The sequence below is a fragment of the Hemicordylus capensis genome, chromosome 10 (genome assembly GCF_027244095.1).
Source record: "Hemicordylus capensis ecotype Gifberg chromosome 10, rHemCap1.1.pri, whole genome shotgun sequence".
Lineage (NCBI taxonomy): Eukaryota > Metazoa > Chordata > Lepidosauria > Squamata > Cordylidae > Hemicordylus > Hemicordylus capensis.
In genome coordinates this window covers 21,346,900-21,371,030 of record NC_069666.1, presented here as the reverse complement: position 1 = coordinate 21,371,030, position 24,131 = coordinate 21,346,900, and the positions used below count along the sequence as shown (strand labels likewise).

Here is a 24,131-nt window from a genome sequence, read left to right as displayed (position 1 = left end):
CATGACTTGCCCCCTTAGCTAAGCAGGGTCCACCCTGGTTGCATTTGAATGAGAGACCACATGTGAGCACTGTGAGAGATTCCCCTCAGGGATGGAGCCTCTCTGGAAAGAGCATCCACACACTTGTATGCAGAAGATTTCAAGTTCCCTCCCTGGCAGCATCTCCAAGATAGGGTTGAGAGAGACTCCTGCCTGAGATTCCTAACTTGGAGAAGCTGCTGCCAGTCTGTGTAGACAATACTGAACTAGATAGACTAATGGTCTAACTCAGTATACAGCAGCTTCCTATGTTCCTATGAGCTATGGTCTTCTGCCGTTGTGGGCCAATTTCCCCACCCTGATCTCTCCACACCTCCTCTTATTTGGTGGCGCCGCCGTTCACCACACCATTACGCTTTCTCCTCCCACTTGTCTGTTCCTCTCCCCAGAGCCAGGACGCACCCTCGGTAATATTTGAAAACGACACCACCCAATGGAAGTATGGAGGACAGAATTTTACTTCTCAAACCCAGTTCCTGTCTTCTGCCCACGATTCTCTATGCCCAACTTGTCACTGGCATTTGAATTTAGGTGGAGAATCTCAGGCAAAATTTGGGAACCAGCACCGGAACCCTGAAAAGTGGGCAAAGAGGCACCTTTTAAAAATGGTGGCTCTCTTTATTGAGCAGGGGAAGAACAACTGGCCCTATCCACCCCCAGCACAGCATCCCTCCAGTGGCTGTTGCTGGGGTCTATCTTATGTTTCTTTCTCAAACGGTGAGCCCTTTTGGGGGCAGGGAGCCATCTTATTTATTTATTCTTTCTCTGTGTAAACCGCTTTGGAAGCTTTTGTTGAAAAATGGTATATAAATATTTGTTATAGTAGTAGGAAGCAGAGATCGCCAGGTCCAGACAGTTCCTATCTTACTTACTTTGAAGTGGTCACATGAAGCAGACCTATATATATTAGGGTTCTGCAATCCCTTCCTGCCATAAACAACATATTTATAGCTTTTTTGAGAAGCAGCCAGATCGTGCATACCTATCAGGCTGCAAGATTAGCAAATTGCTGACAAATGGAGGGTGGGATTTTTTGTTTTGCACTGTAGCCATGTTCATCCACCCAGGGGCATAGCTATAATTGGAGTAGTGAGATCCAAAATGGGTTGTGAGGAATTCCAAAAGAATCTCTCCAAACTGGGGGAGTGGGTGACAAAGTGGCAAATGTGCTTCAATGTTGGCAAGTGTAAAGTGATGCACATTGGGACAAAAAACCCAAACTTCAAGTATACATTGATGGGATCTGAGCTGTCGGTGACTGACCAGGAAAGGGATCTTGGGGTTGTGGTGGACAGCTTGTTGAAAGTGTCAACTCAATGTGCGGCAGCTGTGAAAAAGACCAATTCCATGCTAGGGATAATTAGGAAGGGAACTGAAAATTAAACTGCTTATATTATAATAACCTTATACAAAACTATGGTGTGGCCACACTTGGAGTACTGTGTACAATTCTGGTCACCACATCTAAAGAAGGATGTTGTAGAACTCGAAAAGGTACAGAAGAGGGTAACCAAGATGAGCAGGGGCCTAGAGCACCTTTCTTATGAGGCAAGGCTACACCACCTGGAGTTATTTAGTTTAGAAAAAGGACGACTGCGGGGAGACATGATAGAGGTCTATAAAATCATGCATGGTGTGGAGAAAGTGGATAGAGAGAAATTCTTCTCCCTCTCACATAACACTAGAACCAAGGGTTGTCCCATGAAATTGATTGTCAGGAAATTTAGGACCAGCAAACAGAAGTATTTTTTCACACAACGCATAATCTTGTGGAATTCTCTGCCACAAGATGTGGTGACAGCCAACAACCTGGATGTCTTTAAGCGGGGTTTGGATAACTTCATGGAGGAGAGGTCTATCATCGGCTACTAGTCCGAGGACTATAGGCTACCTCCAGCCTCAAAGGCAGGATGCCTCTGAGTACCAGTTGCAGGGGAGTCACAGCAGGAGGGAGGGCATGCCCCTTTCAACTCCTGCCTGTGGCTTCCAGCGGCATCTGGTGGGCCACTGTGTGGAACAGGATGCTGGACTAGATGGGCCTCCTTGGGCCTGATCCAGCAGGGCTGTTCTTATGTTCTTATAATTGAACGGGTGGGTTCAAAGAACCGAGGCCCTCCAACTCCAGAGACACCCCCCCCGCCAGCTCCACCCATCTCTATTTTCTCCATTATCTCCCTCACTTGAAGGGGTTGCAAAGGGCCCCCTCTCACCTAGCTACACCCCTGCATCAGCCTTTCATAATGGTTTGAGTAACCCCTCCCTCCCCAACACAGCAAATTGCCAAATATCCATGTGGTACTGTCTACTGAAAGGCTTTGGCCCTTTGTTTAAACACCAGCAGCTTGAAGCATCACAAAATATGCACCATGAAGGGGGGGAATTTCTGATATTAAACAGATGTTTAAGTAATATTTATATACCATTTCCAAAAGAGCTGGAAACGTTATGATCCCTATGAGCGCATAACCGGAGTGCCTGGGGGTGAGTGGGAGATACCGACAGACTTGGGGTAACCCACAGATGGGTCGGTGTTCAAAAAATCTGAAGGGGAAAAAATGCAAAGGTGGGCAAAACATGCCCAAACTGTCCCCATGTAAGTCAATGGGACGGAATTTTTGTGGGCTCAGAGTACAGTTAATAGACAACCAGGTGGGTGGAGCTAATGGAACTCAGTGGCAAGTGGGGGAAAGGGGGCTTGAACAAAAAGAGCGGAAAATCTCACAGCTTGAAGAACACGCCATCAAGTCAGTCATATCCCCTTCTGCTTCTGAGAGGGAAAGCTGTTTACAACGCTTGAGTTTTCTCACCAGCCACTTTCGTGTTTGTGAGAGAGAAGGGATCTGACACATTTAAGCTCTTGGGGTGTGTGTGCCATTAATGCCCCCCAAATAAGATAAAAACAAGTGTATATGTGTGAGCTCTATGGAGGAAAAGAGCGGGGAAGTTGTGCACTGAATCTACTGGTAGTTGTAGGTGAGATCACACACACAGAGTCACATAATAATCATACACAATAAAGTAACCATATTCACCTTTAGATAGAACTGATTCCAGGATCCCTTTCCTTCCCTGCAACTGCAGCAAACAGTGATGCAAACATTGAACTGACCCTTCACCAGCCATTAACTCTTGAAACGTTAGGGCTATATGAAAAGGAGCTGGTGTGTGCCCACCCAGCACACCTGCAACTGGTATTTAGAGGCATCGTGCCTCTGAGGCTGGAAGTGGACTACAGCCCTCAAACTAGTAGTCGTTCATAGACCTGTCCATCATGAATAAACCCCTCTTAAAGCCATCCAGGTTGTTGGCTGTCACCACATCTTGTGGCAGAGAATCCCAGAGGTTAACTATGTGTTTTGTGAATTGCGCAGTGTTCTTGTGCAGCATTTAGTACTTAAAATGGTCGTTTGCCACACCCTTATGCATGCTGTACTCTAGGCAGTCACATGCCACCCTCTGCTTTTTGAAAAGTTGGGAGTGGGCAGGGAACAGAGTGGAAGGAACGGGGTGGAGGACCCTACCGTCCCTTCTGCTCAGTTCCCCACTCCTGGCCATGACTTGTGTTTGCTGAGTGAAGAACCAATAAGAACATAGGAGGCTGCCATATACTGAGTCAGACCATTGGTCCATCTAGCTCAGGACTGTCTACACAGACTGGCAGTGGCTTCTCCAAGGTTGCAGGCAGGAATCTCTCCCAGCCCTACCTAAAGTTGCTGCCAGGGAGGGAACTTGGAACCTTCTGCATGCAAGCACGAAGATGCTCTTCCCAGAACGGCCCCATCCCCAAAGGGGAACGTCTTCCTGTGCTCACCTATGTAGTCTCCCATTCAGATGCAAACCAGGGTGGACCAGCTCTCCTCTTCAATGTCCATGTAGCTGTTGTGTTGGCTGCACAAGGGGGCTGAAGCACTTTCCCTTCAGGGAAGGCAAACATATTTGGGGCCCTTGGCAGGGGGTGTGGGGAGGGGGGAGAGATGGGAGATGCAAGAGTGATTCGTAAAAAATATGCATGGTGTGAAGAAAGTGGACAGAGAGACTTCCTCTCTCAAAACAGAAGAACTTGGGAAACACAGTAAAATAGTTTGGCAGGAGATTTAGAAAAGACCAAAGCAAGTATATTGTATAGTGCATCGTTAACCTCTGGAATTGCCTGCCACAAGATGTGGTGGTGGCCACTGGCTTAGATGGCTTTAAGAGGGATTGGCCATATTCATGGAGAAGGGTGAGAGGTCTGTCATGATAGCTAATGGAGGAGCCTCCATATTCAGAGAAAGTATACCATTGAATAGCACGTGCTGGGAGGCAACAGTGGTTAGTTAATGGGCATTTGGTTGTCACCCAAATGTGGTGCTTATGGCCTTCCTGGATTCATCTGGTTGGCCAGTGTGTGAAGCAAGATGCTGAACAAGAAGGTCCTTTGGTCTGACCCAGCAGGATTTTTCCTGTCTTATCCAGTTGTCCCTTGCCAACCGCAGGTTTCCCAATCGCGGGTGTCACCCCCACCCACTCCCCATCAAATTCGCAACGCCTGGACCAATATGAACCAAATCAGGTACAGTGTAGGGGCACATAGGGATGCCCAAATGGTATGGTGTGTGATGATGTTATCCACTCCAATTCAAGGAGGCAGCCGTGTGAACGTTTGAGGCACAAGTGGGCTAACTTGTGGAATGATTTGAACCAAATTTGCTACAGCTGTAGGGACACAGAGGAACGCCTCAATGGTGACAATTGTGACGATGTCATCCACCCCAGTTCAAGATGGTGGACACGTAAACCTTTGAGGCATAAGTGGGCTAACTTGTGGACAGTCTAACCGATTTGAACCAAATTTGCTACAGCTGAATGGACACATAGGGATGCCCCAATGGTGTAGTTTGTGATGATGTCATCCACCCCGATCCAAGATGGAGGATGTATACACTTTTGAGGTACACGTGCACTAACTTGAGGACTGTCTAATCGATTGTGGTAGGAGGTATGACTTGTCCCCTTAGCTAAGCAGGGTCCACCCTGGTTGCATATGAATGGGAGACTAGAAGTGTGTGCTTTGTAAGAGATTCCCCTCAGGGGATGGAGCCGCTCTGGGAAAAGCAGAAGGTTCCAAGTTCCCTCCCTGGCAGCATCTCCAAGATAAGGCTGAGAGAGATTCCTGCCTGAAACCTTGGAGAAGCTGCTTCCAGTCTGTGTAGACAATACTGAGCTAGATGGACCAATGGTCTGACTCAGTATATGGCAGCTTCCTATGTTCCTAATCACGGATTTGAGTATCCATGACTGGGAAATTGTGGCAGGTCTTGCCAACTGAGACCTGAGTATCTGTGGTTTGGTGGATTTTTTGGAAATTAGGGGGGTTGGGGGGAATTTCAGGGGTCAGGTCATTTCTGGGGATATTTCCTCCGGAAGGCAGGGTGTGTGTTTTTACTACAGCTGGTTTCCCGCCGAGGTCAGTTTGATATCTTTGGAAGCACCCCCCACACAAATCGGGGTTTCCCTTCTGGATCTCACCTCATCCCGGTTTATTCCTGAGTTTTTAAAATCCTGTTTTCCAGCATAGTTTCCTGGAAAATCCACTGCAAGTCACTGACATCAGCCTTTACATTTACATTAGAGCAAGTCACACCTATGGGATGCGAGAACAAAGCTGCCCAGCCTTCGACCCTGAGGCAAAGAGTTTAAACCCCAGTTTTCAGGCTTTTTTGCTCTTTGAAAGTTTTTGGAAGGCGGAGATCTGGGAGGAGGATTTGAAGTCTTTCAGAAAAATTAGCATTTCCTTGCATGCCATCCAAGCTGGGATGGGGCTGCAAATGCAGAGGAGAAGATGCTGCATGCTGGGGACGTGTGTGTGTGTGTGTGTGTGTGTGTGTGTGTGTGTGTGTGTGTGTTGGGGTCGTGGGGGTGGTGGTGTTGGTGGTGGTGGTGGTGGTGGGGATAGAAAGCCAAGGCATTGTAGAACTGGAAAAGGTGCAGAAGAGGGCAACCAAGATGATCAGGAGCCTAGAGCACCTTCCTTATGAGGCAAGGCTACCACACCTGGGGCTTTTAGTTTAGAAAAAAGACGACAGCAGGGAGACATGATAGAGGTCTATAAAATCATGCATGGTGTGGAGAAAGTGGATAGAGAGAAATGCTTTTCCCTCTCACATCACACTAGAATCAGGGGTCATCCCATGAAATTCATTGCCAGGAAATCTAGGACCAACAAAAGGAAGTACTTTTTTACACAACGCAAAATCCACTTGTAGAATTCTCTGCAACAAGATGTGGTGACAGCCAACAACCTGGATGTCCTTAAGCGGGGTTTGGATAACTTCATGGAGGAGAGGTCTATCAATGGCTACTAGTCGGAGGGCTAGAGGCCACCTCCAGCCTCAGAGGCAAGATGCCTCTGAGTACCAGTTGCAGAAGAGGAACAGCAGAAGAGAGGGCATGCCCTCAACTCCTGCCTGTAGGCTCCCAGTTGCATCTGGTGGGCCACTGTGTGAAACAGGATGCTGGCCTAGATGGGCTTCCTTGGGCCTGATCCAGCAGGACTGTTCTTAAGGTCTTATGTTCTTAAGGCTGATGATGGCTAACGGGCAGCCTGACCTACAAACCAGTTAAGCAGAAGTGTGTGTGTGGGGAGCCTGGCCACAGAGGGTGCTTTAATTACAATTAAATTACAATTGTAATTACAATTACAATTCCCTTGGGGGAAAGGGAGGCGTGGCATCCTGCCTCCTCTATGGAGCCATTGGCCACAAGGATAACAGAAGCAAGTTGTGTGTGCACCTACACAAAAGAAAACTCTCAGTGGAGAGGGGAGGGCAGAGACTGCTTCTCTAATGCTGCAAGTTTCAGTGGAAGTGGCTTTGCACATCGGATACTCCCAGAGCTGGAAGCCCTGTGTGAGAAAGCTCCAGGTCTGCAACATTTCATTTTTTTAAAAACCCTCATAACTTCCTCAACTGTAATTCCCTTGCTGACAGAGTCATCCAAGGAGGACGGGTGAACGGACACATACACACCAGTTTGGCACAGTTTTGAGGATCTAAAAGAGGATTAGACACCCCCTCAAAGACCAACTTTGCTAACCCTGATCTTCTTCTTGAAGTCACAGAGAAAAGAGTTTGAAAGTGACACCAGGGCAGACCACGTTATCATAGGAACATAAAACAGTCTCAGCCTCTCTTCCCTCCCTGCAACTGAGAAAGCCAATGGACACTCCCCCTTCCCAACATATAATTAAAAAGCACCCTACCAAGGACGCCTACTCAGGATGAACACCCCCCCAAATATAATATAATTAATCATCATCATCATCATCATCAACAACAACAACCATATTTATTGGCTGCCCCATAACAAATTGTTCTCCGAGTGGCTCACCACAGAGGATTAAAACTTCTCAGCTGCAACAAAAACACAGAACACATTAAATCATCACAGACCAAAAAAAGGTTAAAAAGAAAAAATACAATACAAACAGCTTAAAAATTCATTTTAAAATTAATTAAAAATCAGAACAAATCTGAAAACCTGGGGGGGGGAACCCACCCCAGCTAACAGGGCAGCTGCTAACTGGGAGTGAAATTAGCACCCCAATCCAGGTGTTCACTGGCCAACATTAAGGGCCATTAAAAGACAACCTAACATAATGGAAATCTGCCAGGCTAAACTTTTCCAACTGGTTTTACCACTACTTGTTCTTGTTATAATCACAGAAGAATCACAGAATGAAAGGAGTACCCTGAGAGGTCATTCAGTCCAACCCCCCAAAGTATCAGATAATTCAAAGCATGTTGACAAAATTTAGGGGGGCATCTACACCTTAGAGAGGTTCTTAGGGAAATCATTGCTTTTGCGTCTAAACCTGCCAACTCTGTCAACCTGATTTCTAGAATTCTCCTCACCCATCATAGCAGCAACTCTGGTGTATTTATTCAGTTCCTAGGGTAGGGAAATGTGACCTCTATTTGCTTTTTTTTTTTTTTTTTTTAAGGTGCTTTCCTGGAACACTCAACAAGTGAGCAGGGTGTATTCTCTGTTTCAAGTTAGGAGAAACGAGCCTCTATAAATATTAAAGATCTTGAATGGCTCTGTAAAGTGCCCACGTCCCTCTTGGTATTTGGTGGCCTAAGGAAAAGGACTCAGTTTTGGATACTGTTGTGTGCCCATAAGGCCTCAAACCCCAGCTGTCATTCTTAAAATCTAATCTTGGGAAATCACTTTTGCACCATTTCCCCCTCCAAGATTGAAATATTTCCTTTTTTTGTACAACAATAATGAGGTCATTTTTTTTTAAGTCAATAAACACCATTGACTGCATTGCTTATATAAACTGTTTGAGTTTGATGGTACCCAAAGCAATATACAAAAAGCAAAACACTGAGCTGCAAAAACACCCCACTAAAAGCAGACCAGAGGAAAAACAACAACAGATGAATCTTACATTGAATTGTGTCAGTGCTGGTGAAAGGCTCACAACCAGCAGCGCATGTGTTACTCCAGAAGGAAGAAATGCATATGTACGCATGTGCAGAACTGTACACAGGTACAGTTATTCAGACAATATCTTCAGCTTCCTATTGGTACTATGCACTTGAGAGGGACTGTGCCCAAATGAGGAAAACACAAGACACAGATGGACAGAGAGAGCCCTGTTCATTCATTACGATATACGTACATAAAGATGTCTGTATATATGCTCATGTTTTTGTGTTAATGCCTGCATATGTGTTCATTTTGGAACCTGGAGGTTAACCTGGGTACAGGCCCCCTCAAAGGAAGAGTACAGATAGGACATAGGAAGCTGCCATATACCGAGTCAGATCATTGGTCCATCTAGCTCAGTATTGTCTACACCAGGGATTCTCAATGGTTGGGTCCCCAGATGGTATTGGACTTCAACTCCCATAATCCTCAGTCCCAGTGGTCTTTGGTTGGGGTGGGGATTATGGGAGTTGAAGTCCAATAACATCTGGAGACCCAACTGTTGAGAATCTCTGATCTACACCAGGGCTGCTCAACTTTGGCCCTCCTGCAGATGTTGGCCTACAACTCCCATCATCCCTGGCTAAAGGCCACTGTGGCTGGGGATTACAGGAGTTGTAGTCCAAAAACAGCTGGGGGCGGGGGGGGGCCTAAGTTGAACAGTCCTGGTCTACACAGACTGGCAGTGGCTTCTCCAAGGTTGCAGGGAGGGATCTCTCTCAGCCCTTTCTTGGAGATGCCACGGAAGGCACTTTGAACCTTCTGCATGCAAGCATACAGGTGCTCTTCCCAGAGTGGCTCCATCTCCTAAGGGAAATATCTTACAGGGCTCACTCATGTAGTCTCCCATCCATATGCAACCAGGGCAGACCATGTTTAGTAAAGGGGACCTGTGCCCAAATTCACTTTTTAAAGGAACACAGGTACTGTCATTCACACAAAAACGTGCACATGTATGAAGACATCTGTACGCACATGCATGGCTTAACATTACAGAATGTGTGAATAAATGTATGTGCGCATATGGTACACAGACTGTGCATGCGCCAAACATAAGTGTGACTCAGGGTTAAGGTTGCAGTATTACTCAGAAGTAACGGAACTCCATGCTAACTGAGCATAGAGGCGCCTTTTAAAGTGGTGGCTTTCTTATGTTTAGCCAGGGGAGAAGAATTACACAAGAATTGTCCCTATACATCCCAGCATAGAATCTCTTTCAGGGCCAGCTGCTGGCGTCGCCCTTGAGTTCCATCTTAGACTGTGAGTCCTTTGGGGTCAGGGAGCCTCTTCCCCCATGTAAACTGCTTAGAGAATTTTTTCCGTTGAAAAGTGGTATCTAAGTTTTATTAACTTATTATACAAAGACGACGAATATTTATATACCACTTTTCAACAAAGGTCACCAAAGCAGTTTACAAAGAAAGAAAGAAAGAAAGAGAAAGAGAGAGAGAGAGAGAGAGAGAGAGAAAGAAAGAAAGAAAGAAGGCTTCCTGTCCCCAAAGGGCTCACTCTCTAAAAAGGAAACATGAGAGAGACACCAGCAACAGCCACTGGGGGGATGCTGTGCTGGGGATGGAGAGGGCCAGTTGCTCTCCCCCTGCTCAATAAAGAGAATCCCCACTTTTAAAAGGTGCCTCTTTACTCAGCAGGGGACATGATTGATGACTATTATTATTCAGTAGGACTTACTGTACTCCTATGGAGCTGTGCATAGGATCACAACCATCACTCTCACCCCACTCCCTCCCCAGGAGGAAAGAGAAGCCACCAAGGTGCCCTCACCTTCCTGCCGCTCGCTGCCTCTCGTGTGGTCCTCAGCTCAGCTCAGCTCTCTTTGCAAAGGAGCTGCCTGCTCTTTGAGCCAGCAAAGCAACCACTTCTCTTGAGCTGCTGGAGCAGAGAGCCGACAGCTTCTTTGCAAAGGGATCTGCAGCTGGGGAGAAGAGTGCAGCGGGGGAGGGGGTGTGTGCCGAGAGGCAATGCCTCCTCTTTTTCCTCACCAGGCAGAGAGAAGGTTTCATCCTTCCTGTACCAGCTGCATGGGAGTAGGTCTGTGTTGAGCTGAATGGTAGCATTGGCACTCTTTCGACCGGACTTCCAAGCAAAGGTCCAATCTCCTGCAGGCCTAGGGGGCCTCCAAATGTGGAGTGGTGCACTAATTTAAGTGGAACGGCTGTCCATGCAAAATGTGGGATCTCTCTGCAAGTCAGTGAGAAGTATCTTCTTCAGAATATCTTCTTTAAAAACAAAAAAGGAGTTTCCAGCTTTCCCTGAGCATGTTCTGGTGTAAAAATAAAAATAAAATGCATTGCAGCTTATCTATTGGCAGCGGCAGGAGCACGAGCCCCCACCCCCCAAGGCCTTTAGGTCCAGGCTCCAAAATTACCCAGATGCACCTCTGAATGGGAGTTGCATGTGAGGAAGCGTAGACTCTAGCTCTGAGGCTCTCTTGCAATACCTGGCATAGGCAAGGAACTCAGCGGACAAGGAAGAAGGAGAGAGAAAGATGAGCAGCCAGCCACAACGTTGGCCTCAGAACTGGAAGACAACCATGACAGCAGCAACAGCAAGGGGGAATATGTTTCAGAAGCAGTGAGACACTAACAGCAACCTGAAAATGCCCTCCTGAGCAAAAACATGACCACGGAAGGCATGAAGTAACAGTCTGCCACCTCAGGACAGCCAGTTTCAGAAGGGTGGGGCCACCCGCAACTAAAAAAAGCTCTGCTCTGCTCTCTTGGAAAGCTCACCTCAGTATATGAAGAGACATGGATGAGAGTCCTCCAGGCTCAGGCTGTATAAGGCGCTTTAGAGCTGAGGATGAACACCTTGAATTGGGCCCAGCAGCTAACGGGGAGGTCATGCAGGAGAGTTAACACTCAAAACACTGGCTGTGCGAAGTGTTGATTTTGTCCCATTTGGATCACCTGGGACCTTTACACACAGCAGGCTTTACTGCAAACTCAAAGTTGTCTCAAAAAACCAGGATAGTGTCCCGCCAAGGTGGCTGTTCCTGGTGTCTCCCTTGAGTTTCCTTTGAGATTTGGAGTCCCTTTGAGCCAAGGAACCCTCTTCAGACCCTCTTGAGACACGCAGTTTGGGAACCACGCCTGCTAACTGGGCAAAGAGTTTAAAGTGGTGGCTTTTTTCTATTTAACAAGAGGAGAGCAGTTGTCAGCAAAACCCAGCTGTCCCTCCAGTGACTGTTGCTGGAATCTCCCTTGTGTTTTTTGAGGATTGTGAGCCCTTTATGGGACAGAAACTTATTCTTAGTCTTCTTTTTAAAGTGTAAAATACTTTGAGAGTTTTGTTGTTGTTGCAAAGCGCTATACAAATGTATTCAAATCTGTTCAGTCCCAGCACAATGACCATCCAGTGACTGTTCCTGGCGTTTACTTTATGTGTCTTTTTAGACTTTGAGCCCTTTGGGGACAGGCAACCATATCATCATCATCACCATCATCTATGTTAATTGCTTTGAGAACTTTATTGCTTTGAGAACAGTATATAAGTAATAGTAATACCATATTTACCCAAATAGAAGACAACTCTGAATTTAATATATCCGCCTTTAAACATACAGGTTACATGTAGATTATATCTGTATTCACCCCAAAGATGACACACACCCCACAATTTCTAATACCACATAACTTGGGTTGAGGGAAGTAGTCTTGGATTCAGGTAACTATAGGGGTGCCATGTCCCTTGGAATTTAGGGTAGCCCCAGGGGCGTAGCAAGGTTGGAGGGGGCTCAGAGACAAGATTTTTAAAATGCTCCCCCCCTCACTGAAGCTCAGCTCATGAAGTAAAGAAAATGAGGCTGAATAGTGGTAACAAAAAGCAGAGAGAGAGAGAGAGAGAGAGAGAGAGAGAGAGAGAGAGAGAGAGAGACACACCCCTATGTGCCACAATAGAACATCATCCTAAATTATTGTTTTAAAGGTTTTGTAAATTGTGGTCAATGCAAGTCATTTCATGGTACTAGAGAAAGACATGCGGTTCTGGTTGCTCCAGGTCTTAACACTCACATCAGTTTCGGAGGATGAATACAACTGAAAGAAGCCCGGGCGGATGCGTGGCTGGGGGAGTCAGTCATGTGACTTGCCTCTGCGGGGGCCCCAAGGCAGAGGGCCCCCAGACAACTGTCTCCCCTTGCCCTATTATAGCTATGCCCCTGGAGAGCCCCGGGATTTTGGGTCCTCCACCAGGCTGCTAAATTCCACCCGGATTCACACGGATTTCAAATGCGCTGCCCAGATTGCCCAGATTTTACTCCGGATCCGATCACCTGGGCAGGCAGAGAAGGAGGGGAAAGTATACAAATCCATCAAATAAATAAATACGAATTAGCTGCCACTGAATTTACATAATATGCCAATTAGGCTGCCCGGATTTGGGGAGCTTGAATATGGCAACCCTAGGGAAATACAGTCGTCGTCTCCGGGAGTGCATCGCAGTAGTCCAGCTGGGAGGTCACCTCACAGCCACGCGCGATGCTGCTTGGGCACTGCAGCCCAGAATGAGAAAGGTGATCCACTGTCACTGTCCAAGGCTGGTCTCCCAGGGCACTTCCGTGCCCAGAGTGGGACTCTCTACATAGGCTGCACTTCTCTGGCCAAGGCCCCTGTTGGCCAGTAGACAGGTAGGGTACCAGCACAGCCTGGAGCCCTGGCAGCAGAGGCAAGCGATTTGCCTCCAGCCAACGTCTCACAATGAGCTGCCGTGCTAGTCTGAAGCAATGAAAGCACGGCAGTGACCGCAATGGAAGCACAAGCAATGACCGCAGCACTGGGCAGGCAGGGTGGGGAGGTTATTTTTATTGTATTTATTTTACATTTTCTGTCCCGCTCTTTCTCCAAGGAGCCCAGAGCGGTGTACTACATACTTAGGTTTCTCCTCACAACAGCCCTGTGAAGTAGGTTAGGCTGAGAGAAAAGTGACTGCTCCAGAGTCACCCAGCAAGTCTCATGGCTGAATGGGGATTTGAACTCGAGTCTCCTGGGTCCTAGTCCAGCACTCTAACCACTACACCACACTGGTTGGGGACAGCCATTCCAAAAGTTCGGGAGGTGCTACATCCAGAGGCTCTCTTTACCCCTGGACTTTGGGGCTCAAAGTCCAGAGCCTCCCCTGGGGCCCCCCAAATCCCCTCTAGTCTGTCCTGGGTGGTGTGGTTTGTGCCCCCTCAAGACCCTACGTGTTAAAAAATGAGGCTTAACTTGCAGCGGGTGGAAGTGGGCGGTGGGGGGGCTCCAAAGGCCTTTAGGTCCAGGCTCCAAAATTACCTAAGTGGACCTCTGGCTACAACAAAAGTAAGGGGGGAATTGTGGCCTGGAGCACTTATTCACACAAAACCTAGTGGGGGGTGCAGAGAAAACTGCAGTGGATGGACGCTGCCCTATTCCTCCTGGCTACGGGACTGCACGGCTTTCTCTTTCCCCAACCCCCCTCGGCCCTTCCCTATGGGTGGGGAAGCAATCTTTGCAGAACACTTTTTGAGTTGCATGAAGGTGTTAACGTAGGGTAGCTAGTATCAGAGGCAGATTAAGCTTTTTGCCGCCCATAGGCAAAAAGGCTTTTGCCGCCCTTTTACCATAAACAAAAAAGGTTTGCCCTTTTTTATATACGGTAAAAGAGGGCAACTTTCTCCTCACCCACTCCACCCTTGCTGCATCCGCCCACAGAGAGGGGCTGCAAAATTTGAGGGGCAAAATTTGCTGCTCCTCAAATTTGCCGCCGTAGGCAAATGCCTACTCTGCCTCTCCATTAATCCAGCACTGGGTAGTATTTCAGTTTAATTTGCTTGCTTGCTTGCGACAGAGTCCGCATTAGCAATGTGTTATCCATAGCAAAAATATATGAAAATGGAAGGAAATATTACTCTACTCTCTGTCTCTGTTAATGTGAGAGGAAGGAAGGGAGGAGGGAGGGAGCAGGGTGTAGCTATAATTGAGCGGAACCCGAAGTCCCCAACTACTGAGGGCCCCGATAGCTCCACCCCTCCCGATTTTCTTCATTATGTCCCTCACTCCGAGGGGCTACCAGGTAGAGGGCTGTACACGGGCCCCCTCTCCCTTATCTACACCTCTGAGAGAGAGAAAGCATTTTTTAAACAAAGTTTGAAGTGTATTCTCAATATCAACCAAGAATTCTTACAAGTTTATTTCACTATAGCATCATTGGGCAATGCACGTGCTAGTGGGTACACTCACTACTGTGATGCAGTGTTGGCGTTTTAGACCGGGAAGACCTGGATCTGAATCCCCACTCAGCCATGAGGCTGGGCCTGCCAGGGTCTCTCAGCCTAACCTACCTCGCAGGGCTGTTGTGAGGATAAAAGTGGGGAAAGGGAAGAACATGTCGGTCGCCCTGAGCAACTTGGAAGAAGAGTGAGGTTAACATGTATGTATGTGTTTATTTTGGCCCAAGGCCAGCATAGGTAAAAATGTAACGTCTGCATTTGGGTCCCCAGATTACCAGTTTGCAAATGTGCCTTGAAAGCATTCCTAATCGACGGGAGCCGTCTAAATAAATGAACCTGTACAATCAATGCCAGGCATCCGTAGCAATATCAAATGCATGTTAAAGTGACACTTCATATATAGCTACCACAAGAAACAGGCACTTACCCAGAAAGCATCCTTAAACTGCAGGTGCGTCATTACAAGCCACTGGAGAGGACAATTCCAGCAAGTTTACCCCCCCGTAGAAGTTAGCAGCCCTCTGGTCGCATCAGCTGCAGTACACTCCAAAGTGGAAAGGAAAATCTCCCCAAGCTGCGTCTCTTTACACTTTGCAAAGCAGCATCAGGCAGTTTGAGGAAGCAGTGTGAGAAGACTAGTTACTCTGAAGAAGAAGAGGGGAAAATGCCCCAAACCTCTCAGGTCTTTCCTTCCTCATGCTCCACCCCCCAATGCTCTGATCTCGACTCTTTCATTTCTGGCAAACAGTGAAATATTAAAATGAGGAAGCAGAAGTGCCGTCACCCGCCACCTTGTCAATTGTCATCGGTGTGCAAATGAGACCCATTAAAAAAAAACCCACAACCCTCTGGGAAGCAAAAGGTCTAGCTGATAAACCGATGGAATTCCACCAAACTGTATGAAGGAAAGCCTGCGAGATCAGTTTCAGACAGTTGAGTGGAGAAGTGGTTGTTTCTTGGGGTAAGACATTTCTGAGTGCAATCTGTCCCACTGAGCAGAAATCATGCACACAGGAAGCAGAGCGGTGTTATTGCGTGCTCAGCGATTGCGATAATAATTGCAAAATGCTCCAGCGCTCATCAACATTAAGGAAATATTTAGTGCTTGTTCCAGCTTAGATGCTTACTGGCTCAGAGAGGGTTTGTTTTCTGGTGTGCTGTGCGAGCTGCATTCATTCACTGCAACTGTGAATATGAATGAATGAAGTGGGAGAAACACACACACACACACACACTCAAAATGCCACTAGAATGCTAATGGAGCGCTTTCTCCCGGGTATCATCCATGCGGGGTGTTTAAAAATGTGGTGACTGGTGATTCAGTTACCACACTCACAAATGGACCCAGAAGTCTCTCCCATCAAGTCCTTTGGGGTGTCCAGGGGCATAGTTAGGGGAGAGGGGGGCTTGTTTGCTCCTCTTCCCGGTGGCCCCTTAGAGAGAGGGAGATAATGAAGAAAATAGGGAGGGGTGGAACTGGGGGGCCCTCAGGAGCTCGGGGTCCCCAGGTTAATTGAACCCATCCGCTCAGTTATAGCGACACCCCTGGTGTGGTGTCCTTTGCAGATGGGAATGTGGCGGTGAACATTTTTAGCTGGGAAGCAAGAACTTAAAATGGCACCTGTGTTCCTGTCACCTGAAGTGGAAATAAGAAGTAGGAGAGCTCATTATAATTTATATACTGCACTACTTTTCAGCCCCCCAAAACCCACTAGTCTTCCCCCCCCCCGGTTTACACAGAAAAATTAATAAATCACTGACAAAGAGGGTTCCCTGTGCCAAAAGAGTTCACGACATAAATGTACATGTACACACACAAACACACACACACAAGAGACACCAGCAATGGCTACTAGGAGGGATGCGGTGCTGGGTAGGGCCAGTTGCTCTCCCCTAGCCAAATAGAAGAGAGCCGCCATTTTAAGAAGGTGCCCCTCCTTGGCCCAGTCAGCGGGTGGTCACTCAACGAGGCCGACCTTTGCCTCAGGGAGCCACTCTATCACTATTTATTTTGCACCTGTCCACTCCCACGCTGGTTTTCACCTTCCCCAAACGTTTCCAAAGCATTTTGCCAACAAAAAAGGAAATGGTTCCCTGCCCCAAAGGGGCTCCCAGGCTTAAAAAGAAACACAAGGGAGACCTCAGCAACAGCCGCTGGAGGCATGCTGTGAGGGCACTGAATGGGGCCAGTTGCTTTCCCCCTGCTAAATAGGGGAGAGCCGCCATTTTAAGAAGGCTCCCCTTGGCCCAGTCAGCGGTGCCGCTTAACGAGGCCGACCTCGCCTGAGGGAGCCCCTCCCTTTTCATTTATTTTGCACCTGTCCCTCCACTCTGCATTTCACCCCCCTCAAAAGTTCCCAAAGCGTTTTTACCCAGCAAAAGCAATGAGAAGATGGTTCCTTGCTCCAAAGGGGTTCCCAATTTTAAAAAGAAACACAAGGGCTAGGGTTGCCATATTCTGGCTTTCCAAATCCGGGGGCCTAATTTGCATATTATGTCAATTGACTTGGAAAAAATTTGCATATGCAAATTAGCAGCTGCACTTTCCAGTTGATTTGTACTTGTTATCTACAAACACTAGTTGGGGAAGATATCTTTGCCTGACCATTTTCCTCGACATATTAACAGCAGCAATAGTACGGGGAGCGGGGAATGCACAGCTTTTTAATTAAGGCTGCTATTCTGTACACACTTATTTGAGAGAAGATCTGATTGAAACCAACAGTGCTTACTTCTAAGTAGGTGTCCATGGAATGTAAAGCCAAGAAAGACCTTAAACAGTACAATACACAGCCTGTTAGGCAGGTAGTGATTCACATCAAAAGCAAGCTATCATCTCAATTGCCTGAAAGAGATCCCCTGCTGATAACAAACAAGGCAACATTCCTCAGGGGGTTATTGTATTTGTAAAAGTGAAACCCTCCCAGCGAGCCTCCGGTGCTCTTCCTCTCTTAATCCAAGTCCAGTGGTTGAGCAGAATAGTGACTGCAAGTTTGGCTCCATAACTCCACTTCTACAAGGCTAGAGCTTAGCTTAAAAAAAAAATTAAATCTGAGATCTGGGCAAATCTGGGTGGGCTATGCAATCTGGGTGAGATGCTTAAAATCTGGGTGAAACCCAGTGGGTGGGGGGCAATGCAACTAAGGGAGACCCCAGCGGCCGCCACTGAAGAGGCGCTATGCTGGGGCCAGATAGGGACAGTTGCTCTCCCCCATTTGAATATTTAACATTCCTTTTTAACTGTTTCAGCTGTTGTAATTCTATTTTGTTTTATTTATTTAAGTTATACACTGCCTGACTCCAAAGGCTCTAAGTGTTTCACAAAAATAAACACAATGAAGACAAAATAAAAGAAAACCACCATTTAAAACATTAAAATTAATTGAATTTAGTGGTTCTTAATTGTTTTCATTGTCTGTGTAAACTGCTATGAGTCTTTGTGTTGATGGTTCAGAAATGTGATAAACAATAAGCCAAATAAATAAATACAAGAGAGAAGCCATTTTAAGGGGGTTTCCTCCATAATGAGAGCTGACTTTTGTCTGAGGGAATCACTCGTTTATTATTTCTTTTGCATCTCTGCACTCTGATTTTCACCGAAAAAAGAAGGAATTAGAAGATGGCTCTGAATCTAAAACAAAACACAAGGGAGATGCCAGCAACACCCACCAGGAGGGCTGCTGTACTGAGCTCTTACTTCTCTCCTGCTACTGTATTCACCTGAATCCAAGACTAGATTACTTCCAAGTTCGGCTGTTAGAATTGGAGGGTCATCTTAAATCCAAAGGCCTCTTCCTTGTTTCACCTCTATTTTTAATGGGAGTTGCCTTAATTTCAGAGTCATCTTTTATTCGGGTATGAGTGTGCCGTTGAGTCGGGTGTCAACTCCTAGTGATCACATTCCATGCTATTTTCTTGGTAGAATACAGACATGGTTTTCCAGTGCTTCCTCCTGCGCGGTAGGAGATGACGCCTTTCAGCACCTCCCTATATCGCTGCTGCCCAATATGAAGGTAAAATGAGCTTGTCAAGTTGGTGTCGACTCCTGGCGACCACAGAGCCCTGTGGTTGTCTTTGGTAGGATACAGGAGGGGTTTACCATTGCCCCTTCCCATGCAGTATGAGATGATGCCTTTCAGCATCTTCCTATATCGCTGCTGCCTAGTGGCAGAGGGAGGCTGGCGGCAGCCTGTATTCAGCCGCCACCCCCACCCCCACATCTGACATCAGATGCAAGGGGCTGGCTAGCCATGACCCCCACATCTGACGTCAGATGCAGGGGTGTGGTCTCTGGCCCCGTTTGGGAGGGAGATCGGCCCCGCTGCATTGGCAGCAAGGCCAGGAGTGGTTCCTCTGCCTTTAAAAGGCAGGGAGAGTCACTCCGGCCATGTTGCCAACTCAGCACTGGCCCATTTTGGTCCCAAACGGGGCTGCACAGCCCAATTAGGGAGCGAAATAACACCCCCCTTCCCCCAGATCTGCTGTCAAATGCGGTGTGTGTGTGTCTGGGGCTGCGGGGCACGGCCCCTGGCGGGGGCGGCCCAGGTTCTTTGAACCCGTTCGCCCAATGGTGGCTCCACCCCTGCTGCTGCCCAATAGAGGTGTTTCCCATAGTCTGGGAAACATACCAGTGGGGATTCGTGCTGGCAACCTCTGGCTTGCTAGTCAAGTCATTCTCCTGCTGCACCATTAGGTGGCTGCTGCCAAATATAGGTGACTACAAACTAGTCTGGGAAGCACACCGGCATGGGGACTTGAACGAACAGGCAGGCTGCTTCCCCGCTGTGCCACCGCAGCTGATAAATATAAGAGACCACCTACAAACTTTGCCTACCCCTTGTCAGTCATTCCGATGCTTTTGCCTCATTGGCGCGAAGACTGGGAGGCGGGAGCAGATGGAATTCCTGCTCAACTGTTGGATGAAATGCTGACTGCATGCCAGGCTTTTCCTTTTTATCTCCCAAACAAAAGGGTTGAAGACCTTCAAAACAGGAAGCAAGAAAGCTACACATTAAAAGAAGGGGTCGCAGTGGGGAAATGCTTGACTAACAAGCGGAAGGTTGCCGGTTCGAATCCCCGCTGGTATTATATTGGGGCAGCAGCGATATAGGAAGGTGCTGAAAGGAATAATCTCATACTGCGTGGGAGGAGGCAATGGGAAACCCCTCCTGTATTCCAACAAAGAAAAACCACAGGGATCTGTGGGCGCCAGGAGTCTAAAGTGACTTGATGGCATACTTTACCTTAGAGTTTCCCTTAGGGGCCCGGCCCTGCCCACAATCAGCAGTCGCAATGACTACTGTGCCGTGCAAAGTTTAAATAGTTAACACTTCAGTTTTAAATTTTAAATTGTTTTAATGTTCTAATTTTGTTTTAATTGTATGTTTATTGTAAACTGTCCAGAAACGTGAGTTTGGGGCAGTATAGGAATTTGTTAAATAAACATATATTCATTCATTCATTCGATTTCTATACCGTCCTTCCAAAAATGGCTCAGGGCGGTTTACACAGAGAAATAACAAACAAATAAGATGGAATGATATATGAAAGCTCCTGATAAATGCCCTCTGGCATCCAGGTAATTCACACACAGGAAGCTCTCTTATACAGAGTCTGGCCACTGGCCCATTTAGCACAGTTTTGTCTGCACTGACTGGCAGCCGCTCTCCAAGGTTTAAGGCAGGGGTCTTTCCCAGCCCTACCTTTTGATCCCAGGGTTTGAAGCTGGAGCCTTCTGCATGCAAAGCAGACAAATACGACTGAGCTATGGCCCCAGGCTGCCTTCTCTCCGGTGCAAATACCTCTTATCCCAGGGGTTCCAACACATGGGTCCCTAGATGTTGTTGGACTATAGCCTTTGGCCATTGACTGCAGGTGTTGGACTCCCAACAACATTTGGGGACCCACGTTTGAGAACTCTGGTCTGATCTCGCAGCATCCACAAACACTGGATGTGGCAAAGAGCCATTGAGAGCAGGGGCGTAGCAAGGGTTGAAGAGCTGGTCTTGTGATAGCAAGCATGACTTGTCCCCTTTGCTAATCAGAGTCTGCCCTGGTTGCATATGAATGGGAGAGTTGATGTGTGAGCACTGTAAGATATTCCCCTTAGGGGATGGAGCCGCTCTGGGAAGAGCATCTGCATGCTTATGTGCAGAAGGTTCAAGTTCCCTCTTGGGCATCTCCAAGATAGGGCTGAGAGACTCCTGCCTACAACCTTGGAGAAGCCACTGTTGGTCTGTGTAGACAATACTGAGCTAGATGGACGAATGGCCTGACTCAGTATATGGCAGCTTCCTATGTGCCTATGAAGTTGACCCTGGGACAAGAAGTGAAAATGGGCCCTGCCCCCTGGGCTTATCCATGGCTACATGCCTCCGAGGCATGATGCCTCTCAATACCAGTTGCAGGGGAGCCAGAGCAGGAGAAAGGGCAAGCCCTCCCCTCTTGCCTGTGGGCTTCTCAGAGGCATCTGGTGGACCACTGTGTGAAGCAGGACGCTGGACTAGATCAGCCTTGGGCCTGATCTGCAAGGCTCTTCTTATGTTCTTATGAAGTGAGGCGAGGTGGTTGCCTTAGGTGGTGGGTTTGTGGGGCAGCAAGATGGTCACCCCCACCACCACCATTGGAGCAGCTCTCCAAGATGATCTGCAAAGCTTGCAAGAAGAACAGAGAGAAGAGGTGGCTGCTGGCAACCTTCTTTCCTCCCCACACTACGTCTGGTGGCTACCTAAGGACATCCCTTCTCCGTTGCTGCTCCTGGGCTTTGGAATGTGATCCCTGTTGAAATAAGAGTTTCCCCATCCCTGGCAACATTTTAAAAAGGCACTGAAGACATATTTGTTCACCCAGACTTTTAATTAGATTTATAGTTTTAAGGCTTTTAATGTTGGGTTTTACATGATTTCAATGTTAATGATTTCAATGTTTAAATGATTTTAATTGCTCAGAGACACAATTTTTCTGGCGGTATGGAAATATGTTAGTCAAACACACAAACAGATCTGGTGGGCCACTCTGTGAAACAGGATGCTGGACTAGATAGGCCTGGGGCCTGATCCAGCAGGGCTGTTCTTATGTCTTTGCTGCAGAACTATACAGACATAATGAGGGGGGGAAACCATTCTCAGCATGCTCTTTCTTTCGCTGCTACACAAACAATATCACACACACACACCCAACAGGAGTCACCAGCTTGCCAATGAGACAGGGAGATAGGACAGGAAAGCAAAGGGCAGGCTGTGTCCCAGCCGCCAGTAAAGTCAAGTCTCAAATGTTGGCCACAAGCCACAGGCAATGCTCTGAGGTTTCTCAAACGACCAGTTCCAAGGTCAGTAAAACTTCTTTGGTTTCTGTTTAAGTGTTATGACCACCTTTCTCTATTACTTAACAGCTTTTCAAAAAAGAATTGTGTATGCTTATGACCAGTTCTCAAAGAGAGGGGGGTTATTTTGTTACTATTCATTTAAGGGTTTGTGTGTGTGAAGAACAGAAGAACAGCCCTGCTGGATCAGGCCCAAGGAAGCCCATCTAGTCCAGCATCCTGTTTCACACAATGACTCACCAGATGCAACTGGGAGCCTACAGGCAGGAGTTGAGGGCATGCCCTCTCCCCCGTTGTTACTCCCCTGCAACTGGTACTCAGAGGCATCCTGCCTTTGAGGCTGGAGGTGGCCCACAGCCTTCCGACTAGTAGCCGTTGATAGACCTCTCCTCCATGAAGTTATCCAAACCCTTCTTAAAGCCATCCAGGTTGTTGGCTGTCACCACATCTTGTGGCGGAGAATTCCACAAGTGGATTATGCATTGTGTGAAAAAGTACTTGCGTTTGTTGGTGCTAGATTTCCTGGCAATGAATTTCATGGGATGACCCCTGGTTCTAGTGTTATGAGAGAGGGAGAAGAATTTCTCTCTCTCCACTTTCTCTACACCGTGCATGATTTTATAGACCTCTATCATGTCTCCCCGCAGTCGTCTTTTTTCTAAACTTGTTTCTAAACAAAACTAAAGTTTTGTTTTACTTTGTTTCACTTTCTATATATATTTCTCTAAGATGTACCTGACACTAATCCCATGTGTGGCAGCTCTCGCGAGAGTTTGCGAGAGAGCTGCTGGGAGGGGGAGAGGAAAGCAGCGGTGGACAGAGAAAACAATGGTGGCAGGAGAGAAAGCGGCAGCCGGGGGTGGCTGAGAATGTGGGGAGCGCCGAGAGGGAGGTGGGAAAGGAGCGAGGAGAACTAGAGGCGCAGATGTTCTGTGCCCAGACCAGCTAGTTGTTCTTAATTCCAAAAAGAAACATAAATTTGTTTAAGTGACGGCTGGTTGGAGGGGAGATACAAAAAGAGACCCTATCACCTACACAAGTGTTCTTGTGGATCAGACAAAGTTGATAATTTGGCTCCACATAGCAAATTGATTTTACCTCTTTTAGAGAGCCTTCAGGGAAGACCAATGGATTTTAATGTAACTTATCATCTTGCACATAAGACTGTATTTGTCACTTCTGATGTCGCTAGATTTTGTGCCATTGCATACAAGGTCCGTCAAGCAACGGTGAAGGCGAGGCGGTTGCCTCAGGTGGTGGATTCGTGGGGCAGCAAGATGGCCGTCGCCACCACCACCACCATTGGAGCAGCTCTCCAGGATGATCTACAGAGCTTGCAAGAAGCACAGGGACAAGAGGCTGGCAACCCTCTCTCCACCCCACCCTACGTGCCACTCTTGAGGCCTTCAAGGGTCAATTCTGAAAGGGAGCTGACTCCCACCAGGGACGCTGGACAAGGCATTCTGCACCTCATGTCAGGTGCTGCAATACCTTGAGTCGCCTGCATTAAAGACAAGCCGTGTCCACTCTCCCCTCAAAGATTGGAAGCTGAATCCAAAGACTGGACACCCTGCAGAAGAAGCTGAACTCTGATGACAACTCCAGTAACTTGCACAAGCAACATTTTAAGGTGGCAACCTCAACATCTCTCAAGGAGGCTAAAATATAGACAGGGAGGAGAGCTGCTCTTGTAATAGCAAGTGTGAATTGTCCCCTTTGCTAAGCAGGGCCCACCCTGGTTTGCTTTTGAATGGGAGGCTACACGTGAGCACTGTATGATGTTCCCCTTAGGGGATGGGGCCACTCTAAGAAGAGTACCTGCACGCTTGCATGCAGCAAGTTCCAAGCTTCCTCCCTGGCACCTCCAAGATAGGGCTGAGAGAGACTCCAGCCTGCAACTTTGGAGAAGCCGCTGCCAGTCTGTGTGGACAATACTGAGCTAGATGGACCAATGGCCTGACTCAGTAGAAGGCAGCTTCCTACATTTCTAGGAACAGGTTCCAGAAAACAGGCACTATTCCGGGTACATAAGGACATTATCCTCATGTGAAAACATGAATGGTATATCACCCAGCAATGGGGTCCTTTTCTAGA

The 24,131-nt window shown here is 47.5% G+C and overlaps 1 protein-coding gene across 3 annotated transcripts in view; it reads right to left on the bottom strand.

The window, feature by feature from the left end:
• The window catches only part of PSTPIP1 (proline-serine-threonine phosphatase interacting protein 1), a 98,289-nt gene extending 82,576 nt beyond the window's left edge, over positions 1-15,713 (bottom strand). For 2 of the 3 annotated variants that reach the window (XM_053272362.1, XM_053272364.1), the window contains exon 1: positions 15,144-15,713. In XM_053272362.1, the coding sequence (XP_053128337.1) occupies positions 15,144-15,176 (33 nt within the window). In that variant the 5' untranslated portion in view covers positions 15,177-15,713. Of the gene's footprint in view, positions 1-10,293; positions 10,389-15,143 lie in introns of those variants that run through there. The other variant, XM_053272365.1, reaches the window with a different exon arrangement.
• Positions 15,714-24,131: the final 8,418 nt, after the last annotated feature.